Here is a 15,437-nt window from a genome sequence, read left to right on the forward strand (position 1 = left end):
CAGGAGAACCGTGGCTTTATTGGCTTTCGTGGTGACTTTATTGTTTTTTTTTAAAATGCAGGTATAATCGTACGCTTAAAAGTTACAACGCAATTGCAGATTATGCCGTGGTGGAATGGAGACATGGGATTGTTTTAACGCTTTCCAGCAATAGCTCACATTTAAAAGTACATATAGTCATTTCAAAATTGCTTAAGTGCAGGTGCAAGTGTTTCTCGTTTCGCCTTGTTTTTGTCCATCGTCCATCATTCTATCATCATCTACCATTCGTGACACTAATCTGTCACCTTTCTCCCATTTTTGTTATCTTTAGGGGTCAAAAAGAATTAGGAGTCATACGTTAAACGTACAAACACTAACTTTAGAAACATTATCACATACTTAATTCTGTGTGGATCACTTTGCAATGTAGTCAGTTACTGTTGTTGCAGTTTATTTAGGAAGTCATTCATGAAAATTAGGACTGAACAATTCATCGAAATCACAATACAGCTTACTGCAATTTTCAAATTGCAGGAGACGCAATATTCGTTCAAGCCAAAATGTGTCAAAGTATTATTTTAGATTAATTATTATTACACATCTTATTCTAGAGACTGAAGAGAACATCTTCACAAATATCACACATTAATTAATGTTTTTTTGAATGAAAATGAGAATAATGATGTAAAAATTACAATTCCATGTGATATAGCCAATCATATCGCAATCGCATTTCCTGTCACAATAATTGCTAATAATTAGATATTTATTCAAAGCCCTACTGAAATTATAACTGTGACCTAATACAATCTGACGACACAATCACGTTTACCTGTGATGTTTATTTTACGAAACAATTTTCTTAAAACACTGAGAATTGTCGCACATGTGACGCTTGAGCTTGTAGATAATAACCAGGACAGAAGCAGTGTGAGTGGTGAACAGCAGCCCGTCTATAGATAGACTTTATTTTCTCAAAAACAGAAGTTTGGTGAGTGAGGAACACACTTTTTTTTTCTTTTTTTTTACAGCTGTTTCAAACTAAGTTGATTTGTTGCAAGCAATTATTTCCGTCATAGGATTAAAAACATTGTTTTGTGATGTGTTTGTTTTATAATAAATACTGCAGTTCTTGACCAAGCATGATCCACTTCCTGTGATATAAAGTACAAAGTGATAACGATCACAAATCCATAAACCAGTTCATGTAAAAAAAAAACAACAAAAAAAAAACAACCCAAAACAATTCCAAGGACCTGCTCCTATCAATGCTCAGAAATCCAGCAGTGAAAAAAAAAACATCGACATAAATCCTGAGTCTTCAAAAATCGTATGTGACACAGCACAAGGAAAAAAGCACACGACAAGATGGGATGGTACTTCAATATAATACTTTATCATCGACCGTGAGGAGAAAACAAGTGTGGGTGACTTAACTTTAGCGCTGACTTGTGAATGTGTCATGAAAACAGAACGTACGCGCACATGGATCATGTACATAATCCTGAACAGTGATGGGTGACACATTGAAGGACTGGTGGCTTTCATCCCAGGCTTTTTGGTTCGTCTTTGCTTTAAAGTAAAAGGTTTACTTGGAAGGAAATAAATACTAAATACTCAACATCACAGGCTCTAAAAAACGTGAAGGAAATGAAGGAAAAAAAACTTACACCCCCCCCAAAAACAAAAAAACCTTTACATATTTAACACAATGCACTGATAGATCTTTTTCTTTTTTTCTTTTTTTTTTTTTACCTCCCCTGTGGAAGTAAATTTAAAAAATATATTTGACATTATACACAGCATGATGTCGTGGAAAACAGTAGGGCAAACAAATCTCAGAAGTGGCCGATGTCAGCGCCGTCTATTCCTCCCGAGGTCCAAAGTGTCACTGCTCCAGGGTCACGACCTCCACTGCCTGGCCGTCCAGAGTGACGGTGTTATCGATGCGCGTCGTGACCGGTGCCATGGCGACCTGGACGGGCCGGTTGCCCTGTGCGAGACTGGTGACCACAGTCTGATACATGCTGACCGGGATCTGGACCAGGCCTGACGGAAAGACTGGCATTTTCAAAGCAGATTATTAGCTGAACTTGAAATCGTTTACACAATCATTACAATGCAAAACAGATTCCATTAATAAAAACACACATTTCCCAGCAGGTCTGATGATGTGTTAATTATTTAGTCTAGAAGTCGAGGAAAAATGCCAGGCTTTGTGTTGGATGGTGGACAAAGAAGCACTTTAGACAATACTTTAGATTCTGGGAAATAGTCGCGGCTCCTCGGCTATTTGATGGTGCTGAATCGATAAAGGAAGTTTATTAATTCATATGTGTTAAAAGATAGTCAATCAATCATGAAAATTAGCATTAATTGTAGACCTACGACTATCACAATACTGCTCCTTCAGTCTTTGGCCAGAGGTAGGCAGCCATGTTTCTGAACAATGGTCTCACTGAACATCCATAGCTTGCTTCCCCCATGCCCAGCTGTGTGTATGTGTGTGTGTGTGTGTGTCTTTGCCTGTAGGGATTATAGCTGTAGTCACATGGGCCTCTGCCCCTCCCTACCAGCTGTCACGGTGTCACGGACAGGCAAGAAGGTCAGTGTATGGGATGGCGGTAGCTTGTGCCCACTCCTGTGAGTGTCAACTAAGAGGCCGGACGTAAAAAAAAAGATAAAACCAAAAAGAATAATAATAAAAAAAAAAAAAAAAAAAGGCACCAAACACAAATTACAAATATATTCAGCGTTCACTCGTCTTTTCCAAGGTCAAAGTCGAGCACGTTTCCAGCACCCTACCCTGATATGGTACATTTATATAAATACATGGATAATGAAAATGATTATTTCACTCTTACATGGTTATTATGCTACAAACAAACAAAAAACTGTGCTTTATAATAGTCCTTGTTCCAGTGTTCATTCAGACCCTTATATAATAACTTTATTCTTCCATCACATAAGCATTTAATATTTAGTCAATTTGTCTCAAAAACAAAATATGGTCCCCCTTTTTAGCCTTTTAGTTGGTGATTGTCAAACAAATGTGGGCACATCGCTTAATAAACCCACTCATTAGTGATTTGTGACAGGGTGAAGTTGTGCTGATGTAGTTAATTGTGCTGGCAGTAATTACAGAGGAGGATTTAGGGAACCGGGTATTTGCCCTGGCACAGAAACGTACAGACGCAGCACAGTTAGTGAGTCAAGTGGCTCCGCTGGCCACTCCAACGTGGTCACTAAGACGCTGAGGGCATGTGTACGTATTAGTTTGTGTGTGTGTGTGTGTGTGTGTGTGAGTGAATGAAGGGTTGTTACACAAGCCAATCAGCAGTGTCTGGGTTAGTACACTTCAAACAGTGCTCTCCACTCCTGTGTAGCACTACGCCTGATTAGCTAAGGTCAGTTGTTGTGAGGAGGACTGACTTTGGCAGCTCCATTAAATGTTTAAGTGAGCTGTTGCAGCCAAATCACTTTTAGAGAGCGAGATGTCAAACGACAAAAGGTGACAAAAGGTCACATTTGAATAACCGGGATTTACATTTGAAGAAAAATGTGGACAGGCATAATGCACATTTTGCAGACTTTTACAATGTTTAACGTTATTTTATTTACTTCATTAAGCTTTTTGTGATGCTTTCTGAAAGGAAACGTGGTCTCACTGTAGGAATAACAATGTCCGGTCATTTATATTCCTGTTTTCGCTCCTTTTAATTACTCAATACTGCTATAGCATTGACTTTGACTATAGATTGACTTAAAACGACGATATCAAACCTGGGGTTAAATAGTAACTACAGCAACCCATGCAGACAGGTTGGTGCTGTCTGGACCGAATATGAATGACACTGATTTGAGAAACAAATCTAACTTGCCTGTAGTTTGAACAAAGCCTTCGTTTCCCTCCTGTTTGTACAGCTTCACAGAACGCCAGCCTATATACAGTACATATAAATAGAATATTAATAACCGGGATGCTAATTTAGGCAGTTCAATTGTAAACTGCTATACAGATATGTGGCATCATGTAAACAATTAAAACAAAACAAAACAAAAAAAAGCTTATTTTCTGTGTCTAAATTTAGAGGAGGCCAGTATTTGTGTATTTAGTGATATATAATATGTATGCGATCGTGTATAGACAGGAACTTGGGTGCCGACAGCTGGCCAAGTGATTAGACTGTGGACTGATAATGGAGTGGATCAAAGCTCTTTAGGAGGGGCCCTCGGGGGCCTGCTGATGCTCCTGCACTAGTGTAAAGCGTGTGTGTGAGTGTGTGTGAGTGTGTTTATCCCATTGTAGGACGGCACTGATTAGACGAAATCATGGTTAAGCACAAGACTGACAGCTTGACGTGTGTGTGTAGTTGTACCTTTGACTAATATCATTTATGGAACCATTAAAATGGTTAAAAATACCTGAGACTCAAAAAGCCTCAATCTGCTAAAATATAACCATGAATTCAGTTGATTGAGCAATAAATGAACTTCAAACTTTTATAAACCTAATTGTACTGTACATGTGTTCCAGCGTTGAAACGCTGCTAGTTGAGGTGTTTGTTTTTCATGTTTTCACAGTGCTTGTTTGAGCAATGACAATATTGTGAGTCAATATGTACCTGTGGCCTCCTGGACCCCTGCTAGAGCCCCGACAGCAGCTGCTGTCTCTGCCAGCACGATCTGCCCTCCACCTTGTAGTGTGGCTTCTGCCAATGTCGCCACAGCGTGAGCTGCTGCCTCACTGCAACACACAGACAAATACAGCAGCTCAGATATAGTGTGTGTACAAATATGTAAAAACAGGGGAAAAAGGCACACACAGGCTCCCTTACACACACACACACACACACACACAGGCTGTGGTTATTAGAGAGATGTGGGGTGAAGAGGTAGGAGTGTATGAGATGTAAGAGGCTTTTCTTGTCTGGACTTATGGAGAATCTGTCACATCTCCCTAAACGCCAGGTGCTGCAGGTCTAACAAAGCAGTTTTATTAACCAGATCTCTCTGGTGGATTTACCATGAGCCTATTACCACACCAGCTTCGTTATGAACTAATGGAACTGTTCACAGCTTGGTTCATAATCACATCTGAGAGCGAGAAATACAGATGGACAGATAAGGAGATGATAGTTTGCAGACAGAGATGGTCCGTTCACACCGTGGCCCCAGTAACATACTGTAACTTGCAAGAGGAGACACGAGTTTAATTATTGAAGCTGGCCATGTCTGATATGTTGTCATTTCTTTTTGGTCCCAGTGTCAACACAGCGGGTTAGAGAGGATATATTTCCCACCTGCAGCTAGAAAACAGAGACATAATGTTCCAGAGCCTGTGGGGCACAGAGCCCAAAGTACCTCAGCACAGGTAAACAGCAGGAGGGGAGGGAAGAGGGAGGAGGACTCAGGTGGGTGAATGTAACAAGCCCCAGTGGGACATACCAACATACATGTGAAATTATTGCCTTGACAGTGCTGTGGTTAAAGAAAAAAGAAAAAAAAAAATCAGCTAACATCTCAGTTACTTGTTGAGTCTGGCTGATCGGGTTCAGCAATAAAATATAAGGTTGATAATGTTCAGGAATAAATTATTTACTTATCATTATTGTGATAATCAATTTTGACTAAAAAAACAACCCCTATCTTTATTGTTTTGCTATATTAGCTGATGATTTCAACACATCCTTTACAACCGCTGATGACTAACACTGTGAAAAGATTTTCAACCTGCTATATTATTGTGCTGTAATCGGATCCTGCAGACACTAATGGGACATAGTTTAAGATCCTGTTGTTGGCCCCATCTGAATACTAGTGTGTGCTTAATTTTCCAACATGACAACAGTCCAGCAACAACCACTGTGCATGCACTAGTTTAACAGCTGCTACAGTAAACGCGAAAAATCTATGTGGAACACACAGGTTGTTTTATTTTAAAAACCTTAAGTGACTTTGTCAAACTAAGCAAATAAACATTTATCACCTGCACGAGTGTTACTCAATAAACAAAATTATAACGAGTCATTAGCACATGGAAATGTGTGGCTAACAACCAATTTAATGCCTGTGCATCTTAACTGCTGCCCCTAGGAAAGCGACAGGCTAATTAATTAGATGCAGAACCAGGTTCAGGAGGTAGTTGACTCTCGTCTCCAGGGAAAACAGTGACCTGATCTGACGGTTGTCTCTTCCTCGTCCACTTGTTAAAGCTGCTAGTGCAATTATGGATTATTCTCATCCTCTGCAGTGTTCACTAGCTCCACTGATTGAACACTATGATGGTTACATCAGTGAAAGCTAAACACAACCAAAGTGACATGATCGCATTGATGAAACGGTCTATGACGGGACGCAACAGTGTTCCTGAATATAAACAAATTATGAATTACACCAGTAATTGTAGTTACGCTACCCAAAATTTAAACAAATCCCCTCTATAGCACATCTCCTACATCCTTGTTTCTTCCCCTTATTTCTGTTGTTGCCTTCCTCTGTGTAACTGGCGCCAAAAGCCGTAAAGTGCTGCATTGTGTTTGCATCAAAAATGCTGTGCATTTGTCACCTGTTGAGCGCCATCGTGACAGTGGTGCCATGCTGCATCTCTTGACTGGCAGCGACAGCGGCTTCTGCCAGGGATGCTACAGCCTGTGTTGCCTCAGATGCTTGAGTGGTTTGGATGGTCATCTCCCCGCTCTGGAGGGTGGCCCAATTCTGCTCCACCTAAGCGGAGAAATGAAACAGTTTCATGCAAGAAACATCTAAGCACCAGCACGAGGGCCATGAAGACTGTGTAAAAACGGTTGTTCTTGCATTGTTGGGTCTTCATGTTTGTGTTTACATTTTAATGGTCCTGAACAGACTATTCCCGTAGAGTGCACACAAAAAAAACCCTCTAATTTGCTGCAGCAGTCTTTCCTCAGTTAATTGCTTTTAGGAAACTCAGAAGGAGTTGATTTAGAATTAATCATTGCAACCAGGTGGGTATGCTTTGTGCTGTAGTTGCAGAGAGCATAAAGAAGTGATTAAGAGGTGCGTATGAGTGGATATGTACCTCTCCATCAGTCACAGTGGAGTAGTTAACCTGTGCCACCGTCACACCAGGCAGCTCTGAGGCATCTGCCAGAGTGGCAACTGTGTGTCCTGTGCCAACCTGAAACAAACACAGAACGTGCATTAAGATAAATAAGATTATAAGAGTGACTACAATGACGAAAACTGTAACGGAAAATGTACCTGAATGAGTGAGACTGTTCCATCTGGGTTGTTGACGGTCTGTACCACAGTTTGTGAGGGCACGAGGTGTGCGATGCTCTGCGCCGCGGTCAGATGGTGCTGGGTCGTGGATACCGTGGTAATCTGCTGGTCTTCAAAAGCATACAACAGATCCTCACGGCCATGCTGCTTGTAGCAGTTCTTCACAATGGTCCGCAATGCCTGCGTCCAAGACACCTGGAGAATTAAAAATACAGGTTAGGCGGCGACAGAAGAGGATGAAAGAGTCATAAACCCCATCAGTCAAGTATCACATCTTCACATCAGTTTTTTCCCTCACCCTCTGTTTCTGTTCTTCTGTGCGGACATCGCTGCGGACGTTGGCCCAAGGAATGTCCTCTGGCCACCACACTGGCTTGCAGCTCTCCTTACCCCAGCCAGGCTTCCCTCGGCCTGTTGAGTACTTCAGCATCTCTGGGATGAATGCTCGCAGCTGGGCCTGAAGTGGAGAAGGACAGATGGATGACGGAAAGAGATGATACAGACACCGAGACTCAACAGTGAAGGGCTACGGTGTCTCTCTCCCACACACACACACATGCCCTTAGGCAGGCAGCAGGAGGCATGTATTGATTGGGTACTTGCTGCCGGGTGCTGAGGTCGTCGGGGCCTGCAAATAGAAACAGCCTTTCTAAAAGCAGAACAATGTGCTCATGTTTATATGACAGACCAATCTATGGATGTGGCTCCGGCCTAATGTGTCAGACAGACACCACGAGAACATCAGTTCAGCAGCCATTTTGAACCAGCAAATGCTTCACTACACTCAGTGTAGGTATTAATAAAGGTCAATATCCTAACAAAAACATTGGATTAACTTTGATTACTCGCGATGCGTACTATTTCACGGACTCTTATGGACTTCATTACTGGTTGTATCTGACTATAACAGTGAGTGCTTGTCCACTACATTTGAGTGTATCAATCGCAAAAATGAACTATCTTTACAGGTTATACAAACTAAAAAGAAATGTATTATATATTATACATCATATTTCAAGTGTTGCTCATTGTTACTCATAACCCTGATAAATAAACCGATGGATTGTAGTGGATATAAGCTAAAACAGACCAAATAATGTATTTGGCTCCATCAGTGGCTATTTCCATTATTAAAAACTGGTGAAAACAGTTGTACAATAGAATTGAGTAAAATTCCTATTTTTTACTTTAACTTATCACATTTGAAATCATTACATAAAACCAGAATAAACATACTCACTTAATAGCTACTACAACTAGGCATATGAGTTAAAGCAAGGCAAGTGTATAACATGTATTGATTTATTTTGCATCACTTTTGAATCATCCATGTGTGTCACACGTGGTTTTGATCCAATCTTTGTTTTCAACTGATCGACCACAGCATGTGTACACCCTTTAGATGCACTAGTCACTAGTGAGTAGCAGACATACTCACTCACCATCACCTCGACACTTACAGATGAGGCATACACACACACACACACACACACACACACACACACACACACACCGACAGCCTGGGGTGGGGTTTAGTGCCAATGTCCTCAGTGTCCTGGTAATATGCAAGCATCACCAAGGGATTATATTGCACAATGAGGCACTGCAGTGTCTGCCTGCCTCGACATTACGGGCTAAATATGGTTCAGGAGGAAATAAATCCCTCTCTCCACCCCCCTTAGAACCCCCTTTCTAACTCACAACTGCAAACCATTAGCACACAGTTCCTCCATGCAATACACAAAGAGATATCAAAAATGGAAATCAATAGATAAGGGATTGGAGAGGCCTTCAGAAAAACAAAGACTGATTTCAGTGGCTACAATTAAGAGGCTTTTCTTCAGCCAACCCTGGGCTGACAACAGGGGAAAACTATTCTGTAGGCAACGGATGCTTGCATTTCCACCTGTTGCTAATGTGGATGTATGTAGGTGCGTGTGTGTAAGATGCAAGGCCAGATGGCCAAATTACAGTAGCTAGTTTGTTAAGTGGCATGTTGTCCTGGCATCCACCACCCCATCCCCCCCAAGTCCTAATCCTCCAAGAATGGTCCAATCAGTATTGAGGAAAATGGTTATGTTGCCAGGTCCCTGGCCCTAACAAGGCTAGGGGGTAATTATGGGCTCAGGCTAGACCCAGGATCACCTGCTACAGATGCTCCATATACTGGACTGGCCAGGGCCTCCACTTGTAGGACTACAACTAACAATTGTTTTCATATTTCTTGATTAATCGAGTACTTGAATGGTCCTTAAAATGTCTACCAAACCTGGAAATGATGATGATGATGGAAATGATGATGTTCTTTAATGTGTTTTGTCCTCCAACCAAAATGATTCCGTTTTAATGATTTCTTTGTTATATGGGAAGATTAAGCAGACAATATTCACATTTACATTTTAATTATTGAAAAAAATCACTCAAACCGATTTTCAAAATAGTTTTAATTAAGTAGTCGATTAATTAAGTAATCGTTGCAGCCCTATCTGCTTGTGTCACTAAACCTCCCTTGGGATTTCTTCAGCTGCACAAAACCTACTGCAAATGTTGAGATGGAAGACAGAGCCTGCCCATTGTGAATCAGGAGAACTATGTTTAAATCAACCCCTTTTCATTGCAGTGCTCTCAGTTTCATGTTTCCAAAGTCTGTCAACCTTTTCCAGAGGGATGAAACACTATCCTGTCTCCAACACGTGGCACCTCTGAAAACATCCACTCACACCAGTCCACCTGGCTTGGTCAAGCTGAAGTGAGGCAACAGGTTACTCATGATAATCTCATCCTACAACCTCCAGAAAAACAAGCATCAACTAGCACATGCACTCCAAGGACTCATCTGGCCCTGGGATTGGCTGCCGTGCTCCCAGGGTTGAGGAGAGTCTCCCTGGGCCAGTTTCATGCCGGCTACTCTGATGATGATCCAGAGGATGCGTCAGCAGCACTGGGACGGCAGAGTAAACAAGCTGGGATCCCTCGGGTGAAGAGAGGACTCGAGCTACCAATGGTGCTAATGTTGCAGTAAAAAGTCTACAAAGAGCAATGTACCCTGCAGCTCTGCTCACTGAATGCTGCTACCACATCCTGTCTACAAAGAGAGGAGGCTTGGCATGGCTGCAATCACTACCTAGGGGGATCATGCATACTGCTGAAATACAATGCATGGATTAATCTAATTGGTGATACTGGACACACAATTCAAATGAGTGATTGAACTTGGTGAAGAAAACAAACACAAGACTTGTTGCCAAGTACTGCCCTCTGCTGTGGGTTTCAGACATGCGATAAACGATTCTCTAGAGATTGTACCGATGTGCTGTATGTGTGAACACAAAAGTATCCAGTTGCTGTATACTTTTAAGTTGCTACAGAGATTCTTAAGCCCTGGTGTAATCTCTATTTAATGTCCCAGTGAGCTCATGTCAGAATGCAGAAACTCAGCCTGGATCCTCTAACGCTTGTACTGCTGCTGTCAGACAATGTCTTCATATGTGAATGTGAAAAAAATGGACAATGTCAGAACCATATCTCCTCGAATTACTCGAGTCCATAAGTGAAAACAGCTTTACGTGAGGCTTTTTCTGCCATGAGGAGCTATACAATGCTGATAAACAATATGAGGTTGTTGCACTTGAGAGGGTTGAGCATTAATAACTGAGCAGAGAGCGTACTGAGCCTGACCTGGGTCATCTTGTCCACAGAGACGGGGATGCCATCAATAGTGAGAGGAGGTAGTTCTGAGGCCAGGTCTCCACCTGGAGGAGCATGTTCAGCCAGAGCGTTCTCCAAATCCTCCAACATCATGGTCTTATACTTCCTCACCTGGAGGGTAGACAGGTAATTGAGACAAAGTGTTTGCATTTGGTCCTGGAACTATACAATCGTCTTGTAATGTGAAGCAAACTGCTTTACATGCTCAGTGTAACACTCACCACATTCTCAAGAGGAGCAGCACCAAACACCTTGAACACTGGGTTGGGTTTGGAGGGAGAAACACACAGTACTATGGCCTGTTGGCCCACTCTAGTCGTGTACTCATCTAGTGTGGCTCTCAATTTCCTGTAAACGTAAAATCACATTACTTCATGCAAACTATGCACGAGAGTGACATTTTTGGCATTGTAACCACTAAAATTAATTTAAACGTGTTGCATTCTTGATGTTTAAAACTCACCTAAGCAGACGGGTCTGCTGCCTCTTGCGGATGGAGGGATTTGATTCAAAGATGTGAGGCCTCTTTCTTTTCTTTCCAGTCGCCACAGCAGCAGCGGCTGCCATGCCTACTGGCCCTGAGAAAAGAAGAAAAAGACAGCTTGTGTACAGATGGAGTTTATCAGAGTGAGTACTATACCATAGATTCTGTTTGATTGCAATTGAGCAGCAATTGTGACACGTTTTGTGTAGTTTGAAGTTTGGCTGAAAATTCTTTACCTGTGGTTAATATTGTGAAAAGGCTACTCTAACTTCAACTATGATCTTTCACCTAAAACTAATTTTTGTCTCTCATCAGTGGGGCTTATCAGGCTGCACCTTTGTAGAGTGGCACGGTGTCCACAAAAAAGTACACTGGCACCACCTGTTGTTGAGTTTAAAACATCACACCTAAATCAGACCATCATGACTGTATCTGGTCATGCGACGACACTCAGCAAACGCACACCACTCTCACTCTTGTGACACAATCATCCACTCAGTTTTTCCCTACTGGGTAGAATCTAGACTTACCTGCAGCAGCCAGGTGGGCGGTGACCTCGTCGGTGCCAGCCGAATTGAGGATATCTGTGTCGTCGTAAGGATCGTCGTCTGGCGAGGACGTTGAGTCTTCTTCACCGCTCATCATGGATGTTTCAGTGAAGGTAGTCACGTGAACCTATGAACAGTGATTAAGTGTGTACATGTGGTTTACATTTCTGTAGTAAATAACACAGGATTTATATCATCCCTGACTGCAGTGTTATGGTTTATGATTCAGGTTAATGATCAACTATATTTAAACTGTTACAATAGTTCAAACATCCCATGAAGAGCTAACACCTGCTATATTTGTTGGCTTACCGCGCTGGCTTCAATGGTGGTCATGTGTTGAGACTGGTCAACAGCGTGGTCCTCCATTTTCAGCCACCAGGTGTGCACCGTGGGATCAATGGTAAAATAACTAAGGAGAGAAAAGGGAAAAGACATATTAAACATAAGCATACTGATAAATACTAGATGGCTTCTATTTATTATAATAAAACAAAACTGACTGAGATTCATTTCGGCTGTGCTGTATTGACATATAGTTCAGAGGATACATATTGCACACACAAAGTCTACAATTTATGACCTTAAAAATCATGACAGTGACTATGTGTGAAGGCTTATTATCAACACAGGCAGGCGTTTTGTGTCACAAATCGCCCAACACAAAATCGTAATACTAACAAGGTAATACCTGCAGTCTGTGTGACATCACATACAGATGTTACCAACTTCTTTTCCTGTATTTCCACACTAAGGTCTGGTGCATTAGTATAATGTTATTTAAGGTTGTGCCATGCCTCTTATATGTAGGAACCAAGTGCATTACTACTGCTCTGCCACAAGATGGCTTCATTGTTTATTTTCCTAGCAGATATATTATTGTGACCAAAGTGAGAAGTTAATATGAAAAGGTTTTCCTGACCCTTTGAATCATGATAGGTCTTTCAAGACCTATAATCAACACACCAGTAATGTCTGACTAACACTCCTGAGATACAAACCATAGCTTTATGTGAGTGAAAGAGGGGAAATCCAGTACTAAATGTCAAATGTAAATGCTGTCAGTGTGAGAGTAGCATTCTTACTGGTAAATGATAGTGTATCTGTGCAAATCACTTACACAACACACACAATTATGTTATCAGTATATACCAGTTGCTAACAATAAAAGTTGACGCTTATCCAATTTCACATATTTGAGGCAAAAACAAAGTGCTTGAGTGTCAAAGTTTGTGTGTAACTTATACTATATTGTTGTTAAAGAAAATGATAGCATAATTTGTTAGTGAAAAACACACACTGTGCACGACTCAAGTGTGACATGTGATTCCTGGAAACAAAGTATGAAAATAAAATGAACCACTGAGGTAAATGTACTTTTATTTATTTCACAGTGAGCAGATAAAGAATGTGTGTATGAGCAAGTGTCTTCCATGGCGACATAAAGAGACTTTGGACGTTTGAGTGCAGTAAACAAAATTCTGCCATTAAAAAAAACAATAACTAGGTGTATATTTGCATTATAACCGCTGCACAAATGCCAAGAACTATAGCTGCGAATGGGGTCAATTGACAAATCTGCATATGTACGACTGTTATATATGATCTGAAATAAAGCCAATGCTATCTATATTAAATACACAAGGCTATTACTCAAGCGTTACAGTGCTGTGTGATGTTAGCACACTTGCCGGTTCGCTGACAACGGCTACCACAGTGTGCTAGGCTAGCAATGTCCTGGCTAACGAACTAGCTAAGATTTTGGCGCTGCAGTATAAACCGATTATTTGAATGAAAAATGGTTGTGGTGAAAGGGAATAGTCGTGTTCTTGTAGCTAACCGGCGAGCGAGCCGGTGCTGATTCGGTGTGCAGTGAACAGCAAAGGGCTCTAAACATAGCAATCCACACGAAAACCGCGCAATATAAGACAAAACACAGCGCTACGCCGGGCCCAACGGCCTGTTTCTTCTACGGCTAATCTACTCTATCTGAGGTTGTTCTCGATTAATCACACACAACAAAAAGGCCACGTATGTTCCACCATCCTTCTCCAGTCAACACCTAAACAATCTGCATCTTTCACTGCAACGCTGCCGGGTTCGATGATGCGGCTGCGCCGGGGCTGAAATAGATGGAGATTGCGCGGTAGGGCACTAACCTCAGAGCGGCTGCGCTACTTCGGGCCTGCGCCGTACAGCGGGGATGGAACCGAAGTGTAATGGAGGACAGACAGAGGGGAGCCAGCAGCAACCAACACAACAGTGATGTGCAGCGGTGATGCCTTCACGGACTCCTCCCCAGTGTCACACTCACTCACCATTTGAGTCTAACCCGTGCTCGTAGGCCAGTCTACAGTCACAGACTGGCACAGAATACTTTAATGAGTGTTAGTTTAAATCAAAGAATCAGTATGAATCTACAGCAACACATTTTTACTGATGTATTTTCTATATTTGATAAATATCTTAGCTATATTTTTGAAACTGGTTCATTATTTCTTCACTCTTGGAGCAGCAATTAAAACATCCTTGATGCATACACTGGGGATTTGAATGATATATGTTTGCTATACGATACAACATCTAAATTAAAAGAAAAAACCCTGACTGCAAAGCATTATCCCTAACCTTAAGCATAACATGTTAATGCCTAACCCTGACCATAACCTAAACAATTCAAATCTTAGCCCTAATCATAACCAGTTGCTCAGGAATTAGGTTTTACCTCATTGGGACCAGGTCCTTGTCTCCATATGGACTACTGCACTTGATAAGATCAGTGTTTATGCTTGAAAGGGTCCTAAAGAGAAATACAAGCACACACACACATACACAAACCTGTTTTTATATCTTAGTGAGGACATATTAATGACATAATGCATTCCCTAACCCCTTCCCTTAACCTTAACCATCACAACTAAATGCTGAACCTTAACCGTTACTATAACCCTAACCTAAATCTGATTTTAGCCCTAACCCTTAAATAAGGTCTTAACCCAGAAACAGTGCTTTAAAGTTGTGGGGCCTATAGAAAATGTCCCCATAAGGTCAAACTGTCCCCACAAAGTAATTTAAATGTTGCAAATTGCATTATAGTATTCCTGATGTAAAATCTATATGCATACATCCATCATCTACCGCTTTATCCTCCACCGGGGGGTCGCGGAGGGTGCTGTGCCAATCTCAGCTGACATAGAGTGATAGACGGGGTCACACCCTGGACAGTTCGCAAGTCCATCACAGGGCCACACATACGGACAGACAACCATTCACTCTCACACCGATGGTCAATTTAGAGTGACCAATTGACCTAATCCCCATATTGCATGTTTTTGGACTGTGGGAGGAAGCTGGAGCACCCGGAGAAAACCCACGCACACATAGTGAGTACATGCAAACTCCATGCAGATAGGCCCTTGTTCCAACCGGGGCTCAAACCTGGGTCTTCTTGCTGC

General features: G+C 41.7%; 1 protein-coding gene across 2 annotated transcripts; it reads right to left on the reverse strand.

Annotated features, from left to right (window-relative positions):
* Positions 1-913: 913 nt before the first annotated feature.
* On the reverse strand, positions 914-14,279 carry nrf1 (nuclear respiratory factor 1). Of its 2 annotated transcripts, XM_058626036.1 has the most exons (13): positions 14,142-14,279; positions 12,295-12,394; positions 11,965-12,109; positions 11,414-11,528; positions 11,172-11,298; positions 10,921-11,061; positions 7,541-7,699; positions 7,222-7,437; positions 7,040-7,138; positions 6,551-6,708; positions 4,608-4,729; positions 3,864-3,923; positions 914-2,043 (listed from the first exon to the last, which is right to left on the reverse strand). In XM_058626036.1, exons 2-13 carry the CDS (start codon positions 12,349-12,351, stop codon positions 1,871-1,873), a joined length of 1,572 nt encoding a protein of 523 aa, XP_058482019.1. In that variant the 5' UTR covers positions 12,352-12,394; positions 14,142-14,279; the 3' UTR covers positions 914-1,870. The 2 variants fall into 2 exon arrangements, with proteins under 2 accessions (XP_058482019.1, XP_058482020.1); XM_058626037.1 differs by lacking the exon at positions 3,864-3,923.
* Between the last annotated feature and the right edge of the window lie 1,158 nt (positions 14,280-15,437).

Source organism: Solea solea, chromosome 3 (genome assembly GCF_958295425.1).
Source record: "Solea solea chromosome 3, fSolSol10.1, whole genome shotgun sequence".
Classification (NCBI taxonomy): Eukaryota; Metazoa; Chordata; class Actinopteri; order Pleuronectiformes; family Soleidae; genus Solea; species Solea solea.

Excerpts from the sequence above, each read along its gene's own strand:
- nrf1 (XM_058626036.1), bottom strand. The coding sequence starts at position 12,351 with ATGGAGGACCACGCTGTTGACCAGTCTCAACACATGACCACCATTGAA. Across the intron at positions 11,529-11,964 it reads CGCCCACCTGGCTGCTGCAG|GGCCAGTAGGCATGGCAGCC; the intron begins GTAAGTCTAGAT and ends TTCTTTTCTCAG. Across the intron at positions 3,924-4,607 it reads AGGGGTCCAGGAGGCCACAG|GCTGGCGTTCTGTGAAGCTG; the intron begins GTACATATTGAC and ends TACTGTATATAG.